Below are 16,509 nucleotides of genomic sequence, written 5' to 3'. Positions count from 1 at the left end.
CTCTGCCTGCCCGGGGAGGCCTCACTCGCCTAAACACGTTCCCTAAAGTGGGGCTGTGGTTGTATATGTATTCAGACACCATCTGTAGTTAAAGTATACGGTACATGCGATGCGACAGAATAGCATCCTCCTCAGGGGGTTTACTTGTAAATTTAAAATCAATCAAAACCAAGTCATCAAAGGTCAACCAGGCACCAAGAGGTTTTATGCCATTGCTAAGCATCAGCGGGTTTAAGAAGAAAGGATATAAAGCAGTGAGGTTTCAGTGAGGTTCTGTAAAAGGTTTAAGAAGCTGCCCTGGGAGTTACAGGCAAGGAGGTTGGTTAGTTAGTTAGTTCTGACCAATTCAGAGTTTGCATGTAAAAGAGATTTCAACAAACATCAGCACAGTATAAAGTGTCTTTATATAGTGTGTTCACACTATCAACCCAATTCCAATTAGCAGATTGTTGTCAGATATCATACCACTGCTGCCAGCAGCTCTAACAGTCTTATCTTGATCAGAACGTAACCAAATTATTAACCACAAGAGATCAGCATCTACTGTAAATCTCGTTTAAGTCCATCATCCCATCAGATATCACTGAAAAGTATTTATTTGTGAACAAATGGCTTAAAATGCCGTTAGATATAAGACAAATAAAATATCAAAGATCAAAGACAAGGGCTTTATAGTCCTCCGTTTAGTCAGCCTTTGCCTTCATTTTTACTTCCCCTCCAAGTCTATTTGAAACTGCGGGCTTCAATGCGGTCACTCTCCATTGACATGCATTTTGTCCTCCTTAAGATTCTTTTTGTTGAGTCCGCTGAAGTACTTCTCTCTGAAGGCATTGTGTCCCTGATAAGGGTTGAAGCCGGGGTCTGACAGGTGGACCCGAGTATCGGACTCCTGTATAGACAGAGGTTAACAGTATTTTAGATGGCTGTCATGACTACACATAAACACCAAACCACATGCTCCCCATCATTCCTCAGTCCCAGGCCGTAGATAGGGAAGAGTATACCAACTTACTACGGAGGTCATGGTCACAAAATTAAGCTTTTGACAAATGTAAAATAATTTGCTTACGAAGATCGAAAGACTGAAACGTTAGTTTCATAGTGATTAGCATAGTGATGTTTGCAGTGCATTTAAATAAACCAGTTCTTGAAAATATACAAACAGTTAATAAGCATTAGACAACATTGTGTAATCTTAGTGTCCTGTGAAAACTGTGAAGCCGGATCAGTTGAAATTAGAGACTGCTAGGCCAATTTCAGCTTTTTCTGGGAGGAAATATTTATTTGCTTTCACGATGGCTTCTGGAGCCACAATTCTTGCAGAACATTTTAGAGGGGGAACGCAAATGAGGTGATGGGCCAAGAGGCCACGATGGAACCACACTTCATTTAACCCACATGCACGAAGTGTGCATGAATGCATGCACAAGCACACACACACCAAACTGTGTGAACCATGGAGAATGCACATGAGGCATGACGTCTTCATATTTTAAGCCAATATTTAAAGGCAGCATGGGGCATAGGGGGTCTGATAAATGGCAGTCAGATTACATCAAACAGCTGCAAGTGCATGTATACATCTGTGTGTGTGTGTGTGTGTGTGTGTGTGTGTGTGTGTGTGTGTGTGTGTGTGTGTGTGTGTGTGTGTGTGTGTGTGTGTGTGTGTGTGACACAGGCTGCTTTATGGGAACAATTTGGGGTTTTGAACTGGAGTGGTTGTCAGAAGCAGAGATGGATTATTTTCCATACAATGTGTGATTAAACTGTTTAGGGTCACAGTATAAAAGAAACGAGCCAATCACAGACAGATGCCGAGGTTTGCGCCAGGCAGAGAGAAAGACACTATCGCTTTGGATATGTAGCATCACTGGGATGCTATGCTACATGTACACATTACACACACATGTATATTACATAAATGTACACTAATATACAATCATATATATGTACAACGAACAAGGCGACAAGCCACCAAAAAAGCATGCACAGACAAGTACTCTATGCTGTATGTGCACATCTAGCATTTAGATCATGTTCATGTTGCTTTGCTCTGTGGTCCCACATCCAGACTGAGCTGTAAACAATACTTAAGTAAATTAAATGTACTTGCTGAATGGACAGTTGCTTTTTGCAAACATTTATCATTATCATAACTATGCTGCCACAATACACTTTAAAACATGTGTGGAGTAGAAAGTTGCAGTGTAGTTTCAAAGAGAGGCCTTCTAAAATTGGATTATATGGTCAGGTTTAGATTCACACACATCGACACATGACAAACATACATACAAGAAACTGTGAGACACTTGGTTGTTTGTCTTCACACGTCAACCACACAACCGCAGGAGAAGATTTTTGTTCTATTCTGTGTGTAGTGAAGGGAAAATACTTAAAGCGGAATACCACTCATTTTCAACATTTTACCATGTCATTAATATACCTTAGAGTTGTTGTGGAAATAAAAAAACGTCTGAAATAATTCATTAACATTATGAAGTACATCTCCGTGACATCACAAAGATGTAATTCATAATGTTAATGATTTTTTTTTCAGACCTCCAGTTCTAGGCAACACAGAATGGGGGGGATTTTTTTATTATTTCAACTCTTAAGACATAGTAAAATGTTGAAAATGAGTGGTATTCCGCTTTAAGTATTTTCTCTTCACTACACACAAAACATTAGTGGTATTCCCTTTAAGTTAGTTGTGGCACTATGTTTAAAAGCCACAGCCGGAAAAAAGCAGATTAAAAAAAACAAAAACAAAAACATAGTATTAACAAGAGAAGTGTGCCAAGTATTCATTAATTGACCACATTCACACAGCTGCCACATTGCTCTTAACGCCAGGATTACTTAAAGAATGATCACTATATGCCAGGATTAGGTGTTGACCTCTCACTAGCCGATGAGAAGTACAGGCCGGCGCCATTACAGTGACCGCTATGCTCCGTGCAATAAGCGTTGTTTTGACCAGAAATGCCACGGGGAATTGGAGATAAAATCGACTGAAAGCGTGCGTGCGCGCATACGCAAATCAAGATGGCGCAGGCCAGTGTTATGGCTAACAACAGATAGCCATCCGAAGCTAATGTGAGTAGCCTTTCGACTAGATCGAATCAAAACATTTATACAACTGAATTAACCCATTTTGACCTGAGATCAGATTCTAAAAATGTCTTCTAAATCCTGACAGTTTTCTGAAAAAGCTATGTTTCTGTCAGTCGTTCTTCGATTTTTCAAAAATAGCAGACCTACAAGCTCGTAGCGCGGCACTCAGTGCCGCGCTATGAGCTTGTAGATCTGCTATTTTTCAATAGCTAAAGCATAACATAATGCTAACACCAAAAGGGGTTCCCGCCCAAAATGGGTTAATGTAACTTATGTGAATTGGTGCTTGCAGAGACTAATCAATATTAACGTAGGTTACGTTTTTCGGCGGGGATTGTGTTAACACTTTGATTGCTGGAAGATCTCAACAGGCCTATTTGGATGTTGCTGCCATTTAACATTGCACAAAGGCCTTGTTCGGGGGCCCACAGTAAAATGTTCTCTTATAGCGAGAATCACACGCCTACATCAAAAGAAAGCTGAACTTGTCCACTTCAATTAAAAAAATACATTTTGATTTTACCATGTTCCATTCTGGAGATATTGACCTTTTTGCAACACCTGCATTTGCCTGGAAGTGGTTATCTTGAACAGCGAGCAGAGTTATGGATGGTTTAAAGTCAGAGACATTGACAGGCAGATATAAAATTGAACCCAATAAATATCCTATACATCCTATACACCGAATGAAAGCCCTGAATGTGTACTTTTACGAGGAAAACAGTAAACATTGATCCCATCTACAGTTAGACAGTAATTGGTTATTGAATGCAGCTTGTGCCCACCAGATAACTTCAGAGAAGACATGGACGTGAACTCCTCAATATTCACAAAATAAGGCCTATAGCGACATATAAATACTATATACCGTATGAAACAGAAGACTCTCTGCTTTCATAAGGAAAAAAATTGTACTGTAATAATAAAAAAATCACACCCCTGTGAAGTGAGCAGTGCAACTCTACTTCTCTACTTATTCACTACAGCTCGCTATATACGGACTGAGACAGAAAGTCATGTAAAGCTTTTATTTACAGTTTGGTCTGTAAACTTCTACTGTAATAATAAAAATCACACCCCTGTGAAGTGAGCGGTCAAACTCTGTTCTCTACAGCTCGCTATATACGGACTGAGGCAGAAAGTCATGTAAACCTTTTATTTACAGTTTGGTCTGTAAACTTCTACTGTAATAATAAAAATCACACCCCTGTGAAGTGAGCGGTGCAACTGTTCTCTACCATTGCACCGCGCAACTGTAGAGAACAGTTGCACCGCTCACTTCACAGGGGTGTGATTTTTATTATTACAGTAGAAGTTTACAGACCAAACTGTAAATAAAAGGTTTACATGACTTTCTGCCTCAGTCCGTATATAGCGAGCTGTAGAGAACAGAGTTTGACCGCTCACTTCACAGGGGTGTGATTTTTATTATTACAGTAGAAGTTTACAGACCAAACTGTAAATAAAAGCTTTACATGACTTTCTGTCTCAGTCCGTATATAGCGAGCTGTAGTGAATAAGTAGAGAAGTAGAGTTGCACTGCTCACTTCACAGGGGTGTGATTTTTTTTATTATTACAGTACAATTTTTTTCCTTATGAAAGCAGAGAGTCTTCTGTTTCATACGGTATATAGTATTTATATGTCGCTATAGGCCTTATTTTGTGAATATTGAGTTCGGGTCCATGTCTTCTCTGCAGTTATATCTGGTGGGCGCAATGTGCATCCACCCAGTATCCATTTTATGACAAACTGTACATGGGATCAATGTTTACTCTTTTCCTCGTAAAAGTACACATTCAGGGCTTTCATTCGATGTATAGGATGTATAGCATATTTATTGTGTTTATTGTTATATCTGCCTGTCAATGTCTGACTATAAACCTTCATAACTATGCTTTCTTTTTGATGATGATGATGATTGCCGCCTCGCCTAATCTATCTCACTGCTTTCATTGTTTTGATCGCAGTAACATTGGGGGGGGGGGGGGGGGGGGGGTCATGGGCACATTGGGCAGCAAAAGTCTTGATCCGTACGGCTATAAAAAGTCCCATTCCACCGTTCGGTTCAGAACTATAGTATAACGTTGAGACGCGTTGTCATCAGCTGATTTTGTTTTTCAAGCTAGTGTAGGGGAACATGCCTGGGCATGCTAGCCTGGCACGGCCAGACTCATAGCGAGGGTTCACTGATGTTTCCTCCGGGGAAGAATCTTCAGTGAATCCCCGCTATGAGGCTGGCCAAGCCAGGCTATGGGCATGCAGCTTGGGGGCGATGGAGGGAAAAAAAAGCGTCACCCGGCTGTGATGTCGACGAGAAGGAAAAAATGACTTCCACAGATGACAACACCACGGTTTAGGTCGCGGAAAAGTTCGTTATACATTACACCCGGGTCGATTACGTCCCCGACGCGTTCATTGCGGTCTTATCACTACAATTATAATGAATAAAAAAGCGTTACAATCACACGTCTGAGCGATCTCCGATTATGACGGCTCTGCATGGCGATACGTGATCCACCAACGGAACACTGTCTTGTCGTGGCGGCCCCCCACGCATGTACCCCCTCGCAAGATCCTCCTCCTGGAGAAACAGGAGGGGAGGGGGGAATCAAATGTCCGAGGTGGAAAGCCTGGTGAGGCGAGGTTAGGTGATTCTTTTCAAACACAGACTAGATCGGCATGGGCGCAGCCATTACACTGGCTTCTACACGTAAAGCGGCCCGCCCTCCTGTTTTCAGGAGGGGAGGGTTTTTTTTTTTTGTTTTTTTTTCTGATCACGTGAGCTGGACTAAGCAGCAATGATAGGGCGATGGTTCTTCATTGTCCGGGTGGGTAAAAAGATGAATGAAAGTATGCTATAAAAAAGTGATTGAAACGTATTGATACGTGATCCGCACCCGACGTTTGATTAATTGATAACGTATTGATACGCGATCCGCGTTGGGAGTGTTAAGAGCAAAATGGCCTGTGTGTGAATATGGACAATAGCACACAAACATTGTGCTATGGACCTTGTGTCCTTAATACAGTTTTGATTGACTGAAGCAGGGATGCTTCCACACAGGCAAACACACACTGGCTTTCACATGCATGCATTGCACACACGTACCTCAGGTATCTTGATTTTCTCCATGGTGATGAGGCGTCGGGAGGTGTGACTGGAGAGAGTCTGTTCACAGTTACTGATCAGCCTGAGACAGGGATGGAAGGGGATCGTCTCCTCACAGTACCTAGACCAGAAACACACAATTAAACACTTGTTTTTGATTGAATATGTAAAACAGCACAAGGTACTGTAAATGTTATACAGTATGGAGTACAGTAGACTCTATAGGGCTTAACTGGTTAAACGTGTTAGACATTAGACATTATTCAGTCAGACTCAGAGCAAGTAAACAGCATACTGTATCAAGACACACCCAGCCAAAGAACAGTATGAGGTGTTGTACGTGTAAAGCTTCAGAATGTATTGACTGTAGTTCACCGAGGCTTTTTTATTAAATAAAAATGACTCAGACATTCAGTTCATGTGTCCTCTCTCTGTCTCTCTTCTGCCTGCTACCGATCACGTCAGTGTACCAGGGAGGCGTGAAGCCTGCTGTAAAAGCAAAGGTAGCTGAGCTTACGCAAAGATGGCGGAAAAACTGAGTCTAGAATGACAGGTTGACTGCTGGCTCTGTCATCGCCAGCCAAACTCTGCAGCTAAAAGCTGTCCAGGCCCGGCTAAGGCCTATTAACAGTGGATGATGTATGTGTTTGCATATTTGTGTCAGTAGCACTTTCTCCTAAACCACCATTACAGTAGCAACAGGCCAGATTTTCACCTCACTGTTTGTCTCCCCAGTTGCCATGGTCACTTTGGAATTATAGGCCTCTGAAGCAATGGGATGTTTGGTGGGCACAGTGACTAGCAGTGATGTAGCCAGGTGATCATTCTTTCCTGCCAATCAGCAGTCATCAGTGCCCATACCCTAGGTGGGGTTGGCAAAAGGGCCTTTCTGTGTGGAGTTTGTTTATTCTCCCCATGTCCCCTAGGGTAGTACCCTCACAAAAACATGCAGTAATCCTGGTCTCTAAACTGCCTCCCTATGGCCAGCCGGGGCACCTGATGGAGGGTAAAGGAACTGGTTGGGGTAATGTGTTGCTTCCACGCGATACATCCAACAGGGGAAACTCCCCCCTGTCAGGTGAAAAGAAGCAGCTTGGACTCCTCATGCACTGAAGGAAACAGGAGGTCAGTCCGTTGCTCTCCCCAGGTTGGCACAGGGAGTGTAGCAGCCAGAATTACACTTGACTAGACAACTGACACTGGGTGAAAAAAATGGGTTACAAAAAAATCGTTGGACAAAATAATACATCTCCATGCTGTTTGTTCCTAATGATAGTTCTACTATACAATTTAGGCATTTAGCAGATGCTCTTAATCCAGCAAAACATTATACACAGACAGGCATTGGAGTCACTTATATTTACACCATATATTTCAGTGTTAAAACAGTGACAAATATCAGATGACAACATAGATTAAAATACAACCTGTCAATGCCTGCAACAAAACCATTTCAACCCCAACAAATCATCTATTCTCAACTTCCAACTAGACTAGAGCATCTGATCAAACAGTCAACAGCGCCCCCCAGTGTAGTAGTAGAGTAACAAGGGGCTGGGAACTATGCAGTGATGGGCCTGAACTGAACATTTCTGGATGGTGAAACATACTTATGTCTTAACGCAGTAAACACACACAACCCTGGTTGGCTCAAAGTGAACACTGCATCTTCATGATAAAAAAGTGCCAGCAGACACAGCAAGCTATGCATGCAAGCAAACATTATCCCAGATCTACAGCAGGAAAATATACAATATGTAATGTGGATTTCTTTAGAAAAACCTTAAGACACAACTGAGCTCACAGCACAATGATTCTGAACATTGACTCTACCTAAAGGAAGTTGTGGATCATATCAACATAATGCTTGCTTAGTAACACAAGTTACTGACACAGGTCACTTCCATTAAGAGGCATTTAAAAATTACCACTTATTTCATTCATGGCCCTCTTACACCATCACTGACACAAAATAATAAATATTGTCTTACTTCCGACAGTACAAATATGCAATTATTTTTAGCTTCACAAGGTCACTTTGTGGCAAACTGGCTATGATCAACGAGGTTCCATAATCTGTCTTTATGTGTTTTCTCTTCAAACTTATACTAGTTCAGGAGGGGTCTAAACAGATGTGGTGTGGTGCTGACAGGACTTTGTGTCACCTGTCATCACTCTCACACTGACACACACACCATCCTTACCATCACAGACACACAAACATATGTGGGGGTAACAGAAATCTGATATCTTCGTAGTAGTGTAGAGCCCTCGATTAGGCCCAGGACAGGAGACGGGCTACATCAGGGCTTACAGACACGCGTGCATGCACACACACACACACGTCAGCCTGTCTGAGCCATAGAGACAGATCGTTTAAGTCTACATATCTGACTTAATGCTGTCTGCTCTGATAGATAAATGGTAAATGGTAAATGGTGCATTTATATAGCACCTTTATCCAAGGCGCTTTACATAGATTGTGCATTACATTCACCCATTACATTCACCCATTCACACACACATTCACACAACGATTGCGGCGGAAGCCATGCAAGGTACCAACCAGCACATCGGGAGCAATTTGGGGTTCAGTGTCTTGCCCAAGGACAAAAAAGGTTGAAGAGTATCTAACCCTGTAGCCTAATAACTCCCTTGGCACGAGGGGTGAGTTACGTCTGGCTGAAAAATAGACCTAGGTTCAAATCGAGGTGGACACAGACACACACACACACATTACATCATCCCCCTTTGCAGTCCTGTAATCAGTGGACAGGAGGACTCCCGGCCCTGTGGGGATTCCTTAAAAAAACACATCCACAGCCATGCTGTCAGACAACCGTCTGTAGTGGCTTATACACCTGCACTACAGTCAGCACTGTAGACTCATTAAACAATGTAGAGCTTGTTCATATAATTGTGCTTTTTACAGCCTATAGTTGTGGTTTACCATGACCCAGCTGTGCGGGTGGGTACACCTCAACACACCTGTGTACTTGCGTAAACAACACAAATCCCACAGGTGGTTCTCCTCAGGATGTACATTTTATAGGAAGGTGAATGGAAGAGTCCAAAAGGGAATGGTACGGTAGAAAAGCCCCAGTGGAAAGTGTTGGACATGTAATGGAAACTGCTTTGTATGCATTTCTGCTGTTAAGAAACTGAAAGAATAGACAGATAGACCGCTATAAGGTGTTCAATGTGCCATGTCCTTGTACTCTTGCCTCCTTCGTGTTGTTATATGTTGGGTTATATGAAATATCAAATTCCAGGTCTGTATACTCACTCTGGCCGGTAGATGGGCAGCCAATAAACCAGCCTTCCACCCATGACCAGGTGGTTGGCAGAGAAGTTTAGCAGATCTGAGAAGATATCGCTCAGATGGTACGCCATAGAGACAGGAACATGACTCTCTCCGAAGCTGGGTTGGGGGGGAAAAGTACAAGTTCAACAGTTATTTACTAGTCCGTTAAATACTAGTTTTACTTTAATAATCTGTTTGGTTTAACAGGTCAAATCTGGGTATTCTGTGCAATTAAAAACAGTAATATCAGGTTAACTTACTATTCATCTGACGGTCTAGTTACATCCTTGTTAGATCCCGTTCTCCTTGTGGACTCACGGATACCATATGGAGCTACAAAACAATAGATGATACATTCACATGCCAATTGAGGAGAAAAAAAAGTGAATATGCACTGAATTGTTCTCCTTGGAAAAGAGCTTCTAGAACTCTAGGGAATCTAACCAAGTTGTTCTCTTCTTTTTCATGTCAATCCCCCCCTAATTGAAATGCATTTGGCCACGGACACTCTTCTGAAAAGACTTTGTGCCAGGGACCCCCATTAGAGATGATTAGGGACCCCCATTAGAGATGATTAGGGACCCCCATTAGAGATGATTAGGGACCCCCATTAGAGATGATTAGGGACCCCCATTAGAGATGATTAGGGACCCCCATTAGAGATGATTTATGCTTTCAAAAGAATAATCAAAATAATTCAACATTTCTCAAAAATAGCAGATGTACAAGCTCACAGCTGGAACCCTCTCAAGGACCACTGGTTTTTGAGAACCACTGATCTGACTGATGCAAGACAACGCTCCACACCACACGTCCCAAACTCTTCTACCTTCTGACATTACTCAACTTATGTAACATAGATAGCATTTTATGTAGACATAGCGGATAGCACTCTATAGTGTATACTCATAGTTTCATTATATAGATATTCCACTGTTAGCTTGTGTATGATTCATGATGACTATTTTGATGTATTTGATGTATTACCATGATTTTGTTCTTGCTTAATGTAAATACCCCAATCGGGGTGCATACTTAGTTTAGACTAGTCTTTGGTTAGACATGGGTTAAGGTTAGGTTTAGGTGTGCTGCTAAATGCCTAAATTTAAATTGTAAACATGGTGTTAACATTCAAAAATGTTTAAAAATACTTTGAACAGACCAACATTATGTCATTTCACACACATGAACACAACAAAACAGGGACCTACGGTCAGTGATAATGGCATCAAACAGCATGCCATCCCTCCAGACAGGTTTGGATGCATCACACACCATGACGTCTATATAGGACTTCTCTGTTCCATACTGACGAAGGTTGGCTCTGATGTTCTCATCAGGACCTCTCCACTTGTGGTTTTTCCGACTGGATCTCCCTGGAATAATGTTAAGAAAAGTTAGAAATTCACCATTTGTCAATTGTCAAGCTTCTGATTGGTCCCTGACTGACTAACCAGCAGGCTCTTTCTGCCTTGTTCCTCCCTGGTTCCCCCTTGTTTATGTTGAATTTGCTAAAACATGATATGCCCAGTCACCATGCTGCACCTGTGGTGTTCCTTTTTACTGACACCAAGTTCTAATAAGAATTGAATGCACAGAATATCAATACGAAGCAACTGAAAAACACGTTATTTCAATAGTAGTGGACGGAGAGAAAGGATTTTTGTCCAACCACGAAACGGCAACCAATGGGTGCGAAGAGGGGCCCAACCACGGGCGGGACTTGACAAAGGGTGAATTCTGAACTTTAGAATAAACACATCAGATCTATGATACTACTGGCTGATGAAGAATAATATGTGGAAAAGTGAGTATTGAAAGCCTCACTATGTAACTTTTTAATGAATATTTTTTTATTTTGTCCAATCTGTATGGTAGAGTATGTTAATAAAATATAACTTATATAATTGGGGTGGTTGTATTTGGTCTCCCTGCTCTTCTATTGAGACTTTTAGATTGCGAGAATGTCTCACCTAGAAACAGGATCTGACACGAATTTTAATCTGATGGTCAAAGTTCAATTTATCCCTCGAGAAAGCAGGCAGGCTCTATTAGGTCAATAGTCCAAAAAAAATCAGCACTTGCACAGGAAACCAGGTTCAAATCCGGGGTAGAAGAGGAAATTTTAATATGGGCATAAAAGGGACACAGACAGATGGGTAGAACGGGTACTCTGACACGGGTACCGGTATTAGATAGCTGGGTGGAGCATGGATCTTCAACTTCCATCGTTACCGACTCGGTGCTCTACAGCTGGGCACCAGTCTAGTATATACAATCAGAGCTCCACTGAAATATATTCAAGATTGGCAACCGTTTCTATCCTATTTTTGTCCCCTTTTATCCCAGATATTTTATTTGTGTGTGTAATGTTGAGTACTGGTGTCTGTTGTTTTGTAGCTGTTGTCTGTGTTTATTTGTATAATTGTAGAAAATCTCAATAATAAAAATATTTATAACAATCTAAAGTAAAACAAAATCACACCCGTATGAAGTGAGGGGCGCTAATATATTAAAGTCTAACTCATGTGGATTAGGTGATGTAATGGTAATATAAAACAAACGGTGCAAACACAAACACTAAACGCCATTAACAATAAAGAGACAATTTGACGTAATGAGGCATATTGTGTTTTTACAAAACAAACATTGAACTACCGTAACTAGAACTGCACTGTCGAGTGCCTACGCAAGCAGAGCGCGCAAGTACTGTCGGCCGCTACGAACTTTCAAATCTCAGCCTCTCTGTGAAATATTGGTTTCAATATTGAGTTATTAGGTCTAGCTATGTGCTACCTACCTCATTGGAGGTAAAAAATAGTATTTTGATTTTTGAAGTATGGTAAAAGCTATCTATAAAAGAAATACAGTCCCATCGGTTTAGAAGTGTCCAGGATCCACTTGTAGTTTCTCAAAGAAAAATAAAACATGGATATCAGATCTATATCAGTTGAAAAAAATATGTATATTTATAAATATATACTTTAAATGCTTAGTATGAGGTATAAAATACAGTAGCCTTGTGTTCATAAAACAGAAAGATTGGGTATTTGGTAAGACTGACGTTATGTATCTTTCAGGACCTTTCACTGCTTCGTCTCAACCACTACTGGGTTGGATGGATATTTTGATATTCCGTTTTATCTTTATGTTGCCACTACTGTTTGAGCAGCCATAAACTACAGTACACAGGTTCATCCCGATGTTCTGGGCATCTTTGTAATATTAGTGTAAAAATCAGGTAAAGGAGTAATGTTTGAGCAGACTAACATCAGTCACTCTACCATTCAATGTAGTAGAAGACATGCAGGTTTACCCCGCAGCTATGTCGGCTCCGCCTACAGGAAATACGTAAGCTGCGACCATGAGACCCGTTTCTGAATTCGTCTATAGGAGTGGTTGCACCACTCAAAAATGACATCATAGAATGGCCACAGTACGAGATGACTGAAAGAAGAATGAAAATATAACGTACCTTTTCCATGAATTGTGTTGTAGTCAATATCTGTTCCACAGACATAGGCTCCAAAATGAGAGCATGCAACCAACAAGCTGCCTAAAAGACAGAAATTCATTGAGGATAAAATAAATAAAATAGATTTACGTTATAAGTGCTCTAAACAAACATTGTAATATCCTCAAAGTCCACAAAAAATGAGTTAAATTGTGCAATGTTTAGTATTGAATTGAAGCTTTTTACAGCCCGTATCACCAACTGTATCTCAGTGACCTTACCAGTGCCAACAAATGGGTCAAAGACGAGGTCATGTTCTTTGACCTTGGCATGGTTTGCCATGATGAACGAGAGGCCAGCATCCATACTGGTGTTGCCGATGAAGTGTCTGTTCTTCACACTGTGAGAGCGAATGAGCATACGCTGCCCATCCGCTATCTAGAAGAGAAATTACAGAAATTACAGAATTCAGAAGTTTGCACTGGATATGTTGTTAAATTTGATTAGTCTTACTGTAAATCATATGGATAACGAGTTGTCCTGTCCAGTTTAACTCAGAGAGTGTAACAAATGTAATACATTTTCTAAAATTCTCAGGGTTACAAATGGAATTAACACAGATTTTACTTACTATATGACATTACTGAAAAATAATCTTTAAGAAATTGACTTTTAAACCTTTTCCTGAATAAAATAACTTAATTTGCAGTCAAACATGCCTTACCCATCGGCCAAAGTAAATATAGAAAGGATCGTCAGGGATTTTGTTGGGGTCAGTGCCATAGTCCTCCAACAAACAGAAGACATGCTGAGGACTCTTTAGGCTTACTGTGCCCACAAACTGCAGGTATTCCAGAGCCTAAAGGGAGACGACAAAACAGATCATTTAGTTTTATACAAACACAAGAGACCAAGGTGCATGCACATATATTCATACACTTAAATACTGTGTGTACACACTAGTATTCGGCTATACGCACACATCCCAACGAGATTTAAACTTACATCGATCTTTGTTATTCTGTCAGTAAACTCCAGAGTCTTGTTGAATGTGTAGACATTGATTTTGTAAGTGGAGTCTTTCTGCATGTATGGTGCCTATGGTGGGAGCAAGAAGACAAACAGCCAATACAGAGAGAAACTAATTTAATCACTTTACGTAGAGCAAAAAAATGTTAAAAACAAAACAAAAAAACAAGAAATGATCAGTGATATTTGTCAGGTGAAAGAAGCGCTGTCTCTGTCTGTTGTGTTTCCCCTGCCAAATAATCACAGAATGTCACTGCACTGAGAGACATGCAGCTGCCGTATACTCCTGCAGCTGCTCTATACATCTCCTTGCATAACAGTGGTTTACCGGATTTTGCCGTTTGTGCTAAATAACACCATAAAACCGCCATTACACTTTTCATGTCACGCACCCCGTAGAGGGCGTTCGCGCGCCACAGTTTGGGAACCCCTGGTCTAAAGGTTAGAGGAGTGCACTTGTGGCCTTTGCAACACAGCCACAAAACCTTGAGACACATACCATGTTTTCTGATGGATACTTCAAGAGGGATTCTCTGAGTTCACTGTGTGTTCGTCCATGTCCCCATAATTCAAAAGCAGACCTAGAAACATAATGAAAAAGGAGACATTATAGGCATGGCAATTTATTTTAACCAGCCAACTGCAAATGCTGTGCAACAGGATGTGATGTGGACTCATTAACACCATCACAAATGTGTTTAAAAGATTGCCCAGATCATACCATCATCTGCCACTGCAAGAGTTACAATAGAATACAATAGATTGTTCAGGCCCTATACATCCAGTTAGTTACACAAGGTATTGTTCAAAGTAGCATTTACCACAGGGAATCGTTTAAGGATTCAGAAAGACTGCATCTACTTTAAACACTCACTTTGCACAGACAGATTTGGCCATGACACTGTGGACATCCGGTTCAGATACGCCATCCAGACACCAGAAAGGAGACTGTGGAGGAAGGGAGGAATCAAAGTGACGATAGGACAGAAGCTGTTGCATCCGGCAGTGGCTTAGGGGTATAGCAGCCGATTGGGGAACCGGAAGGTTCCCATTTTTATCCCTGGCTCCCTCAGCTAGTGTCAAAGTGTCCTTGAGCAAGACTCCGAACCCCAAATTGCTCACGATGTGCAGGTTGGTGCCTTGCATAATTTCCTCCGCCATCGGTGTATGAATGTGTGTGAATGTAAATCTATGTAAAGCACCTTGGATAAAGGCACTATAGAAATGCACTACCATTTACCATCCAAACCCCTTTCATTCCAATCACATAATTGAATGAGTCATAATTTAGCATTTGATATATGATAGCTGTCAGCAATAACTGACCAATAGCCAATAGAAAGAGATAGTATTACCTCATACCACACATGACTTACATTCTCTTTGAAGTCTTTTCCAGGATTAAACTGTTTTCCTCTGAGAGAAAGGAGAGCCCTGATTTCCTGGAAGGCGGAATTCACAAATCAGTTATGGCTCTTTGAGCTATACTCACAAACACCCTTGACAGCCTGCAATATGCATCATGACTATAGGGATGCAAAAGTTAATTGAACCAATCAATTAATCTATTGTACAAAATAATCAAATTTTGATTTCTCAATATACAAAAATATTTAAAAAATAACATTCTGCTAATTTTGTTGTATGACTAAGTATAAAATATGGCTTATAAGATGAATTAGTTTAGTCCATTATAAATCATTAGAATTTGTTCACATTGATTCATTGAATGATAAAACATTTTGTATTTTTCGATGTTTCCAAAAATGTATCGAAACATTCGCTCAGTAAACAATCGATAGTTGCAGCCCTGCATGACATAATCATAAATTACAGACATAATTCAAATATCTAGTATCGAATCGATATGCCAAATGATAATGCTAATCACGAAGGCTAGGATAACTAGCCGACTGAGATGTGCTGAGAGTCATTCCCGAATCCCCAATTTCTGCTGGTTTATCCAGATACATAACATATCGTATCAAGCATTAAAAACCATAAACAGAAATAAAATTGACTTATGAGAAGTTACCGGTAACCTGAAGTCAAGATTATCTTGAGCAAGATGTAGTAAATATTGTAAGCATGACCGACCACCGGGTGCTGCCATGTTTGATGCTCACTCAAAATATGTCCGACCTGAAACGATCGAGGTTCTTCCGAAGTTCCGAGAATGGTGGCGTTACGCGTACTCCAAAAGAAAAGGGAAGGAAAGACCATACGACCATTAGGCCAATACAATAAGTTGACATTTCACCAAATATCATATCACAGAAGGAAAAAAAAGTGTGTACACACATATTACTGTAGCCTACACCATTATCACCATACACACGTCACACCTAGAAACAAATACACTATGTGCACAGTGTACACATTCACAATCACAATCACACATTTGATGAATTGAACATGGTGGACCCTGTTGTAAACAAGTGTAATGCTTAATTGGGTCGTCCACTCACAGTTAACAGCCTTTGTATTGAGTTTGTGC

At 40.8% G+C, this 16,509-nt stretch overlaps 1 protein-coding gene across 3 annotated transcripts; it reads right to left on the bottom strand.

Annotated features, from left to right (window-relative positions):
- Positions 1–385: 385 nt before the first annotated feature.
- On the bottom strand, positions 386–16,230 carry trmt11 (tRNA methyltransferase 11 homolog). Of its 3 annotated transcripts, none has more exons than XM_079502970.1 (13): positions 16,139–16,230; positions 15,389–15,454; positions 14,887–14,960; positions 14,512–14,593; positions 13,989–14,081; positions 13,708–13,842; positions 13,265–13,421; positions 13,005–13,085; positions 10,741–10,905; positions 9,790–9,862; positions 9,512–9,646; positions 6,226–6,346; positions 386–889 (listed from the first exon to the last, which is right to left on the bottom strand). In XM_079502970.1, the coding sequence occupies exons 3-13, from the start codon at positions 14,907–14,909 to the stop codon at positions 752–754; spliced, it is 1,203 nt and encodes a 400-aa protein (XP_079359096.1). In that variant the 5' UTR covers positions 14,910–14,960; positions 15,389–15,454; positions 16,139–16,230; the 3' UTR covers positions 386–751. The 3 variants fall into 3 exon arrangements, with proteins under 3 accessions (XP_079359096.1, XP_079359097.1, XP_079359095.1); XM_079502971.1 differs by having other exon boundaries at positions 16,155–16,219; XM_079502969.1 differs by having other exon boundaries at positions 16,048–16,187.
- Positions 16,231–16,509: the final 279 nt, after the last annotated feature.

The sequence above is a fragment of the Electrona antarctica genome (genome assembly GCF_951216825.1).
Source record: "Electrona antarctica genome assembly, chromosome: 6".
In the NCBI taxonomy this organism is placed as follows: domain Eukaryota; kingdom Metazoa; phylum Chordata; class Actinopteri; order Myctophiformes; family Myctophidae; genus Electrona; species Electrona antarctica.
Note: the sequence above shows the minus strand (reverse complement) of the source record. Positions and strands in the feature narration are given on the sequence as shown.